This window comes from Anomaloglossus baeobatrachus, chromosome 1, assembly GCF_048569485.1.
Source record: "Anomaloglossus baeobatrachus isolate aAnoBae1 chromosome 1, aAnoBae1.hap1, whole genome shotgun sequence".
Taxonomy (NCBI): domain Eukaryota; kingdom Metazoa; phylum Chordata; class Amphibia; order Anura; family Aromobatidae; genus Anomaloglossus; species Anomaloglossus baeobatrachus.
The window spans coordinates 479,612,178-479,624,698 of record NC_134353.1 but is presented as its reverse complement, the minus strand read 5'-3'; the positions used below and the strand labels follow the sequence as shown (position 1 = coordinate 479,624,698).

At 43.4% G+C, this 12,521-nt stretch overlaps 1 protein-coding gene across 1 annotated transcript in view; it reads right to left on the bottom strand.

The window, feature by feature from the left end:
• The window catches only part of CPAMD8 (C3 and PZP like alpha-2-macroglobulin domain containing 8), a 299,461-nt gene that overhangs the window by 224,371 nt on the left and 62,569 nt on the right, over positions 1–12,521 (bottom strand). The window contains exon 2 of the mRNA XM_075314975.1: positions 2,565–2,716. Within this exon, the coding sequence (XP_075171090.1) occupies positions 2,565–2,716 (152 nt within the window). The remainder of the gene's footprint in view (positions 1–2,564; positions 2,717–12,521) is intronic.

Genomic DNA, 12,521 nt, shown 5'->3' with positions numbered 1-12,521 from the left:
TCCTTTTTTCTCAGAATGTACCCGACTGTTGATTTTGCTACTCCAAGCATGTCTGCTATCTCTCTGATGGATTTTTTCTTTTTTTTCAGCCTCAGGATGTTCTGCTTCACCTCAATTGAGAGTTCCTTAGACCGCATGTTGTCTGGTCACAGCAACAGCTTCCAAATGCAAAACCACACACCTGTAATCAACCCCAGACCTTTTAACTACTTCATTGATTACAGGTTAACGAGGGAGACGCCTTCAGAGTTAATTGCAGCCCTTACAGTCCCTTGTCCAATTACTTTTGGTCCCTTTAAAAAGAGGAGGCTATGCATTACAGAGCTATGATTCCTAAACCCTTTCTCCGATTTGGATGTGAAAACTCTCATATTGCAGCTGGGAGTGTGCACTTTCAGTCCATATTATATATATAATTGTATTTCTGAACATGTTTTTGTAAACAGCTAAAATAACAAAACTTGTGTCACTGTCCAAATATTTCTGGACCTAACTGTAAATAGGTACATAGAAACGTTATGAAAATACCTTGTTTAACCATAATAAAAAATATAGGTTTGTTCCTTTTCGCATCTTTTCTGGCATTGAAATGAGGCATTTGTAAGCTTCACTTGTGTAACTTTGCAAATTAAAGCTCTATAGTTATTTGTTGAGAGGAAAAAAAGCTTATTACTATTCTGTACAGAGGCAGACATCATGCTGATTCTGGAAATTCCAAGTCATTATTTGTAGAAAATTTGTTGTCCATGGCAGCAGATTATAACCCATGCTGTTCAAGGAATTCCCTTGAATTGGGAAAGTCAAAACATGTTGTTTAAAATGCCTTTAATGTAATCTTTTTTTCCACCTAATCACAGGAATGTTACAAGCATTAAGCCGTCCTTTGATTAGTACAGTCATGGCCAAACGTATGGGCACCCTTCAAAATGTTCCAGATAATGAAGTATTCTCTACCCAGAAAATTATTGCAATTACACATTTTTTGTTACACACATGATTATTTAATTTGTGTGTATTCGAATAAAACAAGAAAAAAAAAACAGAAACAAAGGAAAATTGAACATAATTTCACCCAAAACTCCAAAAATGGGCCAGACAAAATTGTTAGCACCCTTAACTTAATACTTGGTTGCACACTCTTCGGAATACATAACTGCAATCAGTTGCTTCCCATAACCATCATTAGGGTTCTTACATCTCTCAGCTGGAAATTTGGACCACCCTTCTTTTGCAAACTGCTCCAGGTCTCCCATATTTGAAGGGTAACTTCTGCCAACAGTAATTTTAAGATCCCTCCACTGGTGTTCAATGGGATTTATATCTGGACTTATTGCTGGCCAGAACTCTCCAACGCTTTCTTTTCATCCATTTCTAAGTGCTTCTTGAAGAATGTTTGGGGTCATTGTTACATAGTTACATAGTTACTAAGGTTGAAAAAAGACCCCATGACCTAGGACACAAACTCAATTTTATGACACTGGGCATAACAACGTGACCCAAAATCTCTTGGTAATTTTCAGATTTCATAATTCCTTGCACACAGTCAAGGCTTCCAGTGCTAGGAACATCAACAACCCCAAAACATCTTTAAACCACCACCATATTTGACTGTAGGTACTATGTTCGTTTCTTTGTGGGCCTCATTTCGCTTTTGGCAAACAGTAGATTGATGTGCTTTACCAAAAACTGTCCACAACACATTGAGAGATTAGCTTCAGGTCCATGGGTTATAAACTTCTTCATTATGCTGCGCATCATGGGCAAAATGACCTCAAGATCTCTGGATATGGACTTGTAAACCTGAGAATATTAATATTTTTCAACAATTTAGGTTCTGAAGTCCTCAGACAGTTCTCTTCTCCTCTTTCTGTTGTCCATGTTTAGTGTGACACAGACACACAATGAAAAGATTGAGTCAACTTCTCCCCTTGTTATATGGTTTCAGGTGTGATTTTCATATTACCCACACCTGTTAATTGAGTAGGTGAGTTTGAACGCGCATCATATGCTTCAAACAAACTTGTTTACAAATAATTTTGGGAAGGTTGTTTGCATTGTTCAAATACAGAAAAAGAAAATTAACCTGTGTGTAACAAAACGTGTAATTACAATAATGTTCTGGGAGAAATACTTAATTTTCTGAAACAATTTCAAGGGCAAACTTTCAGCTATCAACGTATGTGTTTGAAGACCAATTACATTGGTTTCCAAGATCATGTCAATAACAAAAGCAGTTTCAATGTACAGTATAATCATTAAATAGAATTGTGTATTTCAAGATACATGGACATTGGAAAAATTGTATAGGATTAGAAAAAACAGTCTTCATTCCAGAAATGGCACCACTTGAATGGTGATTTATTGCCACAGCAGACATATTTTATAATTTTGTAAATTAAAATCTAGGCAAGTAGAAATAATGAAATTGTATCTGTTTGGGGGTATTAGCTTAAATCCTATATGGATAAAGAAAAATATATATATTTTAGAGACACTATGGATATATTTTACATACACAAATAAATGAAAATAAATTATTATATTGCAGAAATGCTTTAACATACCTAGTACTGATCCATAACCTGATGCTACAGTCTCCCCTTTCACCACCAGCTTTACTTGGACCTTGGTTTCTATAAGTGTGTTAAAGATAGTAACACTCACTCCTTCTTCAACACCTGATCTGAAAACTGACGGAGCAGCTATCAGGTAACCCCTAAAAGTGAGAGAAATAGACAACTGTGACAAAATAAAACAAGTGCAGCAGGAAAAAGAGTTATTTCAACAACATAGGTAAATTATCACAGAAAATGAATGGCAGAAGGAAAAAAATCGTTTGGAATTACTGTAACAAACAGCAAATCCACTAGAAGAAATGTCATATTCTCCTTTTTTTTAACAGACATTCCATAACCACTGAGATACCCAGAGGCATACTATGTCATTATCTTTGTTGGTTTTTCCACCTTCACATTAAAGAACAGGACACATTCTGATTACTGTAATTAACTAAGTTGAAGGTTAACTTCAAAGCATAGTAATGGGTTAGTATCATCCTTTGGGCAGTCTAGAAGAGCAAAGGATGGGGAAAGTACAGACATCCTCAAGCCTGTAGGCTTAACATGTAGGTAAGAGGACAATTTATAAATGTGTTCAACACAGGTAGAAACAATTTTAACCTTAAGACATTTAGGAAATTTGCAATCTAATTACATGTATGTATGTATATTGACCACACTTGCTTTTGGTTGAAGTACAGAATGTTTTACAAGCATTTGCTTTAGTTACATTCTATAGCTTCTTAGAATTCTGGAAAAAATGCTAGTGTTCTTATATTATGGAAAAACGTTTAGCTTTAGCTAATAATTGTCATATATACAATGCCAAAATAAATTAAAATTCTTTCATTAAAAAAAAAGGAACTCAGGATCTTTAAGTGTAAGTGTGCTGCTCACATGGGGGTGTAGTGAAAATATATATTTATTGTTCATTTTTTTTTTTTATTTATTTTACTCACTAATATAGCGCAATTAACCTGTTAAGGACAAAGCCAATTTTGACCTTAATGACCAGGCCAAATTTTAGAAAGCTGACTAGTGACATTTTATGAGGTTATAACAAGTGTTGAGTGAGTAGTTAACTATTCGTACTCGCTATGCTGTTAGCAAGTACTGTCCGCTACTCGCATATTCGTTACGAGTAGTGAGCACTGTAAGGCTACATTCACACTTGCGTTGTTTTGCATCAGTCACAATCCCACTCCTTGAGGAATTACGGTATCCTGCAAAATATTTTGCATGAATCCGTTTTTTCCCCATAGACTTGTATTAGCCACGGATTTTGATTGATGGGCTTGCGTTGCGTTTACTGACTGACCGTCAGGCGGGAGCGAGGCTGAATCTAACACTTTTCCTTCGTCGAAAAAACGGATCTCTCTCTCTCTCGTGTCCCAGGTTTTTTTCACATATGATGCAAAACAATGCAAGTATAAATGTAGAAAAACCAAAGAAAGAAAATACTCCTAAAAACAATATTTATTATAGAAATATGTTAAAAATGCTCAAAAAATACAGAGCATAATAACTCTTATATATGAAGAAGGTCCTTAATTAGTCACGTGAGGTGCGTGGGAGGACAGGAGGTGTTCAAACCAGCTAGTGAGGGAAGGGGCTATTGTAATATCAAAGTTAGTAGGTAAGCCCTAGGTAGCATGGCTCCAGAATTGTCTGAAGGTAAACTGATAGCCTATTAACCTAAGGGATATATCCTGGATTGGTCTCTCCCTCCCTTTTCGCTACCTACCAGCGGAGGTGCACCTTAAAGTATTGGGTACCCCCCGCTCCTCGTCGGCTTTCCCTAAGCTGTCCCTTTGACCCGCAAGTCGCATGAAACCCACCACCAAGAATAAAGGTGCAGAGTAGTCAAAAGGTCATTGTAAAAAATGGGTCACCAAAGGTTGGTAACCAAAAAACCACTTATCCTTAAATAAGGAAAGGAAAGGCAATACGCACTAGTCAGTAGTATGTTATTGCCTCAAAAAATGGGAATACATATAAGATTTTTATTTTAAAAATGCGGTATGCGGCTATTAAGCCACCGCTGCTGTATCAGGCCTCCGGGGTGATGATATGGCAGCAATGATGATACTGCTCCCCACAGGTGGAGCAATGCCCCGGGGCACAGTTGGTGCTCGTGAGAGCCTATGGTGTAATGGAAGTCTATGCAGGCGACAATAACTGAGACAACACCGGAGGGTGCAATTCCAAGATCTTTACTCACACTTCCTGGTAGGTGCACACTGGTGCCTTCAGATGGCTGGAACCCACTGTCAGGGACCTCCGCCGTTTCTGGGTGATTTCTGGAATGAAAGCCGGTACCCTTCTCTCTAAAGTGTCTCTGTCTTCAGCTGTCTCCTTAAGCCTAGCTCTTTTAGGATGAACCTGCTCGGCCTCCACTACAGCCTCCAGGCTGGGAGTTCGCCTGTCTGTTACTTGCCCCCTTTTTAGAGGTTCTGCTGTGGGCTGTGGCCCGGGGAGTTTGCAACTTTCCCTGGGCCTCGGTTTTCACTGTTGGAGATGATTTTTCACTCCTTCTGTCTCTAGGGACCGTCCCCTGTTGCAGCTTGATCCCTCCACTGATGTTCCTGTGGAACAGGCCACCACAGCTCACCAGCTATCCGTGGCCCTGGAATCCCTTCTCTTCCTCTGCTTGGTGTCACCTGGACCCTCTGAGTCCCAGGGTCTTCACCAGGAAGCGTCACTTTCTTCTCTTAGCTCCTGTCTGACTAGAGCTTTTCTTCTTCTTCTCCTTCTTGTCTGCCTCCTGCAGACCTCCTCCTCCTTCCTCCCTCTCTCTCTCTATCTGACTCAACTTGACCTTCCTTTCTCTGACTGCTCTCTGGTGGCTCCTCCCACCTCCCCAGTTGCTAAGCTGTACCCTATAGGAGCAGGGATGGGTCTTACGGCCCCTCCCAGCATGCAGCATGGAAGGGTTTCTGCCACTGTCCCTGGTCCCAGTGTGTACCTAACAATGGGTGTTGTGTAGATTTGCCAGGGGACCGGCATTCACTCCTTTCCTCACCCAGAATGGGACATCACACCGCTGGATGGGGTGCAATGTCCTGTGGCGACGGAAGCCTCAGGGGCGCCACATTATGTCACACAAAATTGTTAATAAATAACATTTCCCACATGTCTTTACATCAGTGCAATTTTTGAAACAAAATTTTATGGGGTTAGGAAATTAGAAGGGTTCAAAGTTCATCAGTAATTTCTCAATTCTTCAACAAAATTTACAAAACCATTTTTTAGGGACCACATCATATTTGAAGTGAAGGGGTGTGTGGCCTGGCCACAGAGAGATAAGGACGCGTGTTAGCTCAGCTCCATTTTTGGTGCAGCGATTCACCGCTTCAGAGTCTCACTGAACAGCCCATTGACAGTGAATGGGCTCTAGAAGAAGAAGGGTAACCCCCAGCCCACCTCAGCCCATCCAGGCACCTCTGCACAGTCCTTTCGGTGTTTATGGTAAAGATGGCACCGATGGGACACATGTCCAAGATGGCCGATGCGCTAATACTCACTAGGAGCAGCTGTGCTCTCTGCAGGGAGATAGCGGTGGCTCCACAGGAGGTGGGAGCCGTGTCAGTAAAGGCAGTGCTCGCAGAAGGAGTCGGAGGTGAAGTAAACGATGGCCAGCCCTGTGAGAGGGGGTTGGCACCTGCAACTGCTCCGGTAGATCAAGATGGCGCCGAGACTTTGGAATCCAGTCCCCAGCCGGGCGGCTCTGGATGGCCCCATACCAATATAGAGGTGAGGCAAGTGGGGAATACAGGAGGCTGCACAGTGGCTACGAAAGCAGAGAGAAGCACACAGCCCCAGGTGTACCCAGCCTTAACCCCAGCTAGGGCAGTCCATCCTTAATTCTGCTGCCTGAATGATCCACCTCTCTCCTCAATACCACCCCACTTCTCCTCTCTGCAAATCCCTCCATTGGCTCAAAATCTTCCATCGTATCTAATTCAAACTACTAACACTGACCTACAAAGCCATCCTTAATCTGTCTCCTCCATATATCTCTGAACTAATCTCTCGCTACACTCCAAAACGTAATCTCTGGTCCTCCCAAGATCTCCTTCTCTCCTCCTCTCTCATTCGCTCCTCATGCAACCGACTCCAAGACTTCTCCTGAGCATCCCCAGTCTTCTGGAACTAGCTGCCTCAACATGTCAGACTATCTACTACACTTGCAAAATTCAAACAGAACTTGAAAACTTATCTGTTCAGAAATGCCTATAATCTTCAATGAACCCACTGCCCCACCACACCCCACCTACTGTCTCCTCCCCAAAATCCTTTAGAATGTAAGCCCGCAAGGGCAGGGTCCTCTTCCCTCTGTACTAGTCTGTCTATTGTAACTTGTAGCTGTATTCTGTATGTAACCCCCTTCTCATGTACAGCACCATGGAAGCAATGGTGCTATATAAATAAATATTATTATTAATAATAATAATAATAATAAATAGGGCAGCAGGTATGCATGCTTACAACAACAAGGATACCTTAAATATCGGGACTTCACAAGTTTCCAGCCAGGGGGAGCCACAACTCAGTCACAACATCTGCCAGGTTTGGCAGGACATTGGGAGGTTAAGTGCGCATATTAAAAACATCCCCACAAAGGAAGACATGGAGCACTACGTGTCCAGATTGGAGAGCTCTTATAAAACCAAGCTCTCTGGTGCAGCAGATGGGGGAAAAGATAACAGCTGTGGAATCGTCTGTACAGTCTTTGTCATCCAGGGCGACAGACCAGGAGGCTGGATTAGCGTCTCACACTCTGCAGATTCAATACCTGGCAAATATTGTAGACGATGTGGAAAACAGGAATAAACGCAATAATATTAGGGTTTGGAGTCTCCCTGAGTCAATTGAGTCTGCGGCCATGGATGATACCCTACACCATATCTTCAATAACTTACTACAAGTCTCTGTGACTCTCCCCTGGAGTTGGATCAGGTGCATAGAGCACTGGGCCCTAAACCACAAGAGCTGGACCACACCAGAGATATTATCTGTAAATTGCACAAGTACTGACTAAAAGATAATATTATGGCCCGTGCCCGCTTGTCCAAAAACAAGGAACCAAAGATCTAAATCTTGCCGGACTTGTCCAGATGGACCCTCCAGAAGAGAAAGGCCCCGAGACCCCTATTGGATACACTCCATCAGCGAAATATACCATACACATTTCCTTTTTGCCGGAGAGTCCAAAGAGCAGGAAGGATCCATGTCCTTAGCCACCAGGGAGGCATACCTGCATTTGCATCGGCTCTCAGAATTCCATCAGTGGCAGTCCCGGACTGGCCACTTCTGTTTCCCGGGATGAGTCTCCTGTTGCAGCTCATCAGAGGAATTGGAGGGGGGCATCAGTGGGTCTTTGCTGAAGTCGCTGATAGGACATGCTGGGTCTTCCTGGCAATGGGGTGGGAGCACCGTTAAAGTGGTTGGGTGGGTCTGATAGTTAGTACTGTGGTGCGTGTTATGTGATGCCCTGGCCTATCAGGTCATCATAAGGGTATTGTGCAATCTGCCCTTCTGCATGGTACCTGCTCCTCCTTGCTTACGGGTCCTGTCCCTTCGGTGTTTCTAAGAACAGGTATACACAAATCCTGAGGAACACTCTGCACCACATCCACAAGACACCCATTGGGCAGCCTGAGGGGAATAGGGCCGCCCAGATGGAGGGATGGTAGAAGGAGGGCCAGAAGTGTCAGTAGTCAGTCAATAGTCAGTTTGGTTCGAGTGCAGCAGTGACAGTGAAAGGTCAGACTGCGGAGCTGGGCTCCTGTACCCGTCCCAGGTGCCGGACGTTTGCCTGGCCTGGAAGGAGCTGGAACCCCGGTTGCAGGGGGTAGTGGCAAGGAGCACGGTACTGCCACGGAGGGCAGTTCGGCGGCCTTTTGCTACAACCGGGCAGGGGCCAGGGCACGACGGGGTACGCAGACCCTAGGCTGGGAAGTAGCTTCACGCAGCCCAGAAATTTACCCGACGAGGACGGAGTCTTCACGAGCCGTTCTCCACCTGGTCCAAAATCGGGGTACTTGCGCAATGAGGGGGAGAGGACTTCCCAAAACCGTTCAGAAAATCCCAAGGGTGAACCCTGAGAGCAAGCTCACTCTGGTAGCCACACGGGTGAGCGGGACCCGAGTAGTTTCAGGCAAAAGGGATCCACAAAGAGTAAACACAGTGCCAAGGGACAAGGCTTCAGACCAACCAGCAACGCCAAAAGGGCACGGACCCAGCGTGCTCCAACATTATCTTCAGGGCATTCAGGACTTTGGTTTACCCGTTGTCAGTGTCAGAATTCCTGGACTGTGTGAGTACATTGTGCCCCTCTCCTCCCCTCGGGTCCCCAACCTTTCACTACTGAGCCCTGGGTCACCTTCCCCCTGCCCACGGAGGGGTTAACATCATAGGCTGTCATTCCATCCCCCCCGGGCGCTCCCCCAAACGCGGCAGCGGTAGTATCTCACATTACCACAACCCGTGGGTGGTGTCACAAACTTTGTTTTTCACTCCTTTTGTAAATATTTCCCCCCTTTTTCATTTTGAGCGGCCGCGCGACCCCGTCTCGGTCCGGAGATCCCTTGAGTTACTGCGGATCCGGATCCGATCAGCCCGTCGGCTGTCGTGGGGGCGGCACAGTTACTATTGAGTTTAATGAAGATATGTGGGGGCTGACCCCTGGGGGTGACATCACAGGGGCACTGTTCAAAGGGTTGGGTGTTATTTTTCACTGGTTTTATATATATATATATATATATATATATATATATATATATAAATATATATATATATACACACACATATTATTTTTATTATTATTATTTATTTATAGAGCACCATTAATTCCATGGTGCTGTACATGAGAAGTGGGTTACATACAAAATACATATACAAGTTACAGTAGACAGACTAGTACAGAGGGAAGAGGGCCCTGCCCTTGCGGGCTTACATTCTATAGGATTATGAGGAGGAGAAAGTAGGTGGGGTGTAGATTGGGCGGCAGCTCCGCACGGTGGTCGGGCGGCAGCTCCGCACGGTGGTCGGGTGGCGGCTCCGCACGGTGGTCGGGCGGCGGCTACGCACGGTGTATATATACCATATATAATGTAGAGAAAGAACAGAATGAAACAGGGATTCCCTTGCTGGTTTCCCACGTTGGTACTAACCTGATTTCAAACTGGACTGGCAGCACCTTTACAAATGTGGACAGGTGCGTGTCTGTACGTGATGTGAAATATATGAGAAAAAAGGAACAGTCGCACACTGTGAAAAACCAAAATAAATTCTACCTAAATTCTACCTAGTTTTTCTCAGCTATTTTTTCGCAGCTATTTTACCATGAAGGCCTGCTGCACAAAGTCTCCTCTTAACAGTTGTTCTAGAGATGAGAAGGTGCGTCCAAACTTTTGGTCGGTACTGTATATATATATATATTATATTTACATATATATATACAGTACCGACCAAAAGTTTGGACGCACCTTCTCATCTCTAGAACAACTGTTAAGAGGAGACTTTGTGCAGCAGGCCTTCATGGTAAAATAGCTGCTAGGAAACCACTGTCAAGCACAGGCAACAAACAGAAGAGACTTGTTTGGGCTAAAGAACACAAGGAATGGACATTAGACCAGTGGAAATCTGTGCTTTGGTCTGACGAGTCCAAATTTGAGATCTTTGGATCCAACCACCGTGTCTTTGTAGAAAAGGTGAACGGATGGACTCTACATGGCTGGTTCCCACCGTGAAGCATGGAGGAGGAGGTGTGAAGGTGTGGGGGTGCTTTGCTGGTGACACTGTTGGGGATTTATTCAAAATTGAAGGCATACAGAACCGACATGCCTACCACAGCATCTTGCAGCGGTGTGCTATTCCATCCGGTTTGCATTTAGTTGGATCATTATTTATTTTTCAACAGGACAATGACCCCAAACACACCTCCAGGCTGTATAAGGGCTATTTGACCAAGAAGGAGAGTGATGGGGTGCTACGCCAGATGACCTGGTCTCCACAGTCACCAGACCTGAACCCAATCGAGATGGATTGGGGTGAGCTGGACCGTAGAGTGAAGGCAAAAGGGCCAACAAGTGCTAAGCATCTCTGGGAACTCCTTCAAGACTGTTAAAACCATTTCCGGTGACTACCTCTTGAAGCTGATCAAGAGAATGCCAAGAGTGTGAAAAGTAGTAATGAAAGCAAAAGGTGGCTACTTTGAAGAACCTAGAATATAAGACATATTTTCAGTTGTTTCACACTTTTTTAAGTATTTCATTCCACATGTTTGAGTATAGTTTTGATGCCTTCAATGTGAATCTACAATTTCCAGATTCTGAAAATAAAGAAAACTCTTTGAATGAGAAGGTGTGTCCAAACTTTTGGTCTATACTGTATATACAGTTAGGTCCAGAAATATTTGGACAGTGACACAAGTTTTGTCATTTTAGCTGTTTACAAAAACATGTTCAGAAATACAATTATATATATAATATGGGCTGAAAGTGCACACTCCCAGCTGCAATATGAGAGTTTTCACATCCAAATCGGAGAAAGGGTTTAGGAATCATAGCTCTGTAATGCATAGCCTCCTCTTTTTCAAGGGACCAAAAGTAATTGGACAAGGGACTCTAAGGGCTGCAATTAACTCTGAAGGCATCTCCCTCGTTAACCTGTAATCAATGAAGTAGTTAAAAGGTCTGGGGTTGATTACAGGTGTGTGGTTTTGCATTTGGAAGCTGTTGCTGTGACCAGACAACATGCGGTCTAAGGAACTCTCAATTGAGGTGAAGCAGAACATCCTGAGGCTGAAAAAAAAGAAAAAAATCCATCAGAGAGATAGCAGACATGCTTAGAGTAGCAAAATCAACAGTCGGGTACATTCTGAGAAAAAAGGAATTGACTGGTGAGCTTGGGAACTCAAAAAGGCCTGGGCGTCCACGGATGACAACAGTGGTGGATGATCACCGCATACTTTCTTTGGTGAAGAAGAACCCGTTCACAACATCAACTGAAGTCCAGAACACTCTCAGTGAAGTAGGTGTATCTGTCTCTAAGTCAACAGTAAAGAGAAGACTCCATGAAAGTAAATACAAAGGGTTCACATCTAGATGCAAACCATTCATCAATTCCAAAAATAGACAGGCCAGAGTTAAATTTGCTGAAAAACACCTCATGAAGCCAGCTCAGTTCTGGAAAAGTATTCTATGGACAGATGAGAGAAAGATCAACCTGCACCAGAATGATGGGAAGAAAAAAGTTTGGAGAAGAAAGGGAAGGACACATGATCCAAGGCACACCACATCCTCTGTAAAACATGGTGGAGGCAACGTGATGGCATGGGCATGCATGGCTTTCAATGGCACTGGGTCACTTGTGTTTATTGATGACATAACAGCAGACAAGAGTAGCCGGATGAATTCTGAAGTGTACCGGGATATACTTTCAGCCCAGATTCAGCCAAATGCTGCAAAATTGATCGGACGGCGCTTCATAGTACAGATGGACAATGACCCCAAGCATACAGCCAAAGCTACCCAGGAGTTCATGAGTGCAAAAAAGTGGAACATTCTGCAATGGCCAAGTCAATCACCAGATCTTAACCCAATTGAGCATGCATTTCATTTGCTCAAATCCAGACTTAAGACAGAAAGACCCACAAACAAGCAAGACCTGAAGGCTGCGGCTGTAAAGGCCTGGCAAAGCATTAAGAAGGAGGAAACCCAGCGTTTGGTGATGTCCATGGGTTCCAGACTTAAGGCAGTGATTGCCTCCAAAGGATTCGCAACAAAATATTGAAAATAAACATTTTTTTGGGTTTGGTTTATTTGTCCAATTACTTTTGACTTCCTAAAATGTGGAGTGTTTGTAAAGAAATGTGACAATTCCTACAATTTCTATCAGATATTTTTGTTCAAACCTTCAAATTAAACGTTACAATCTGCACTTGAATTCTGTTGTAGA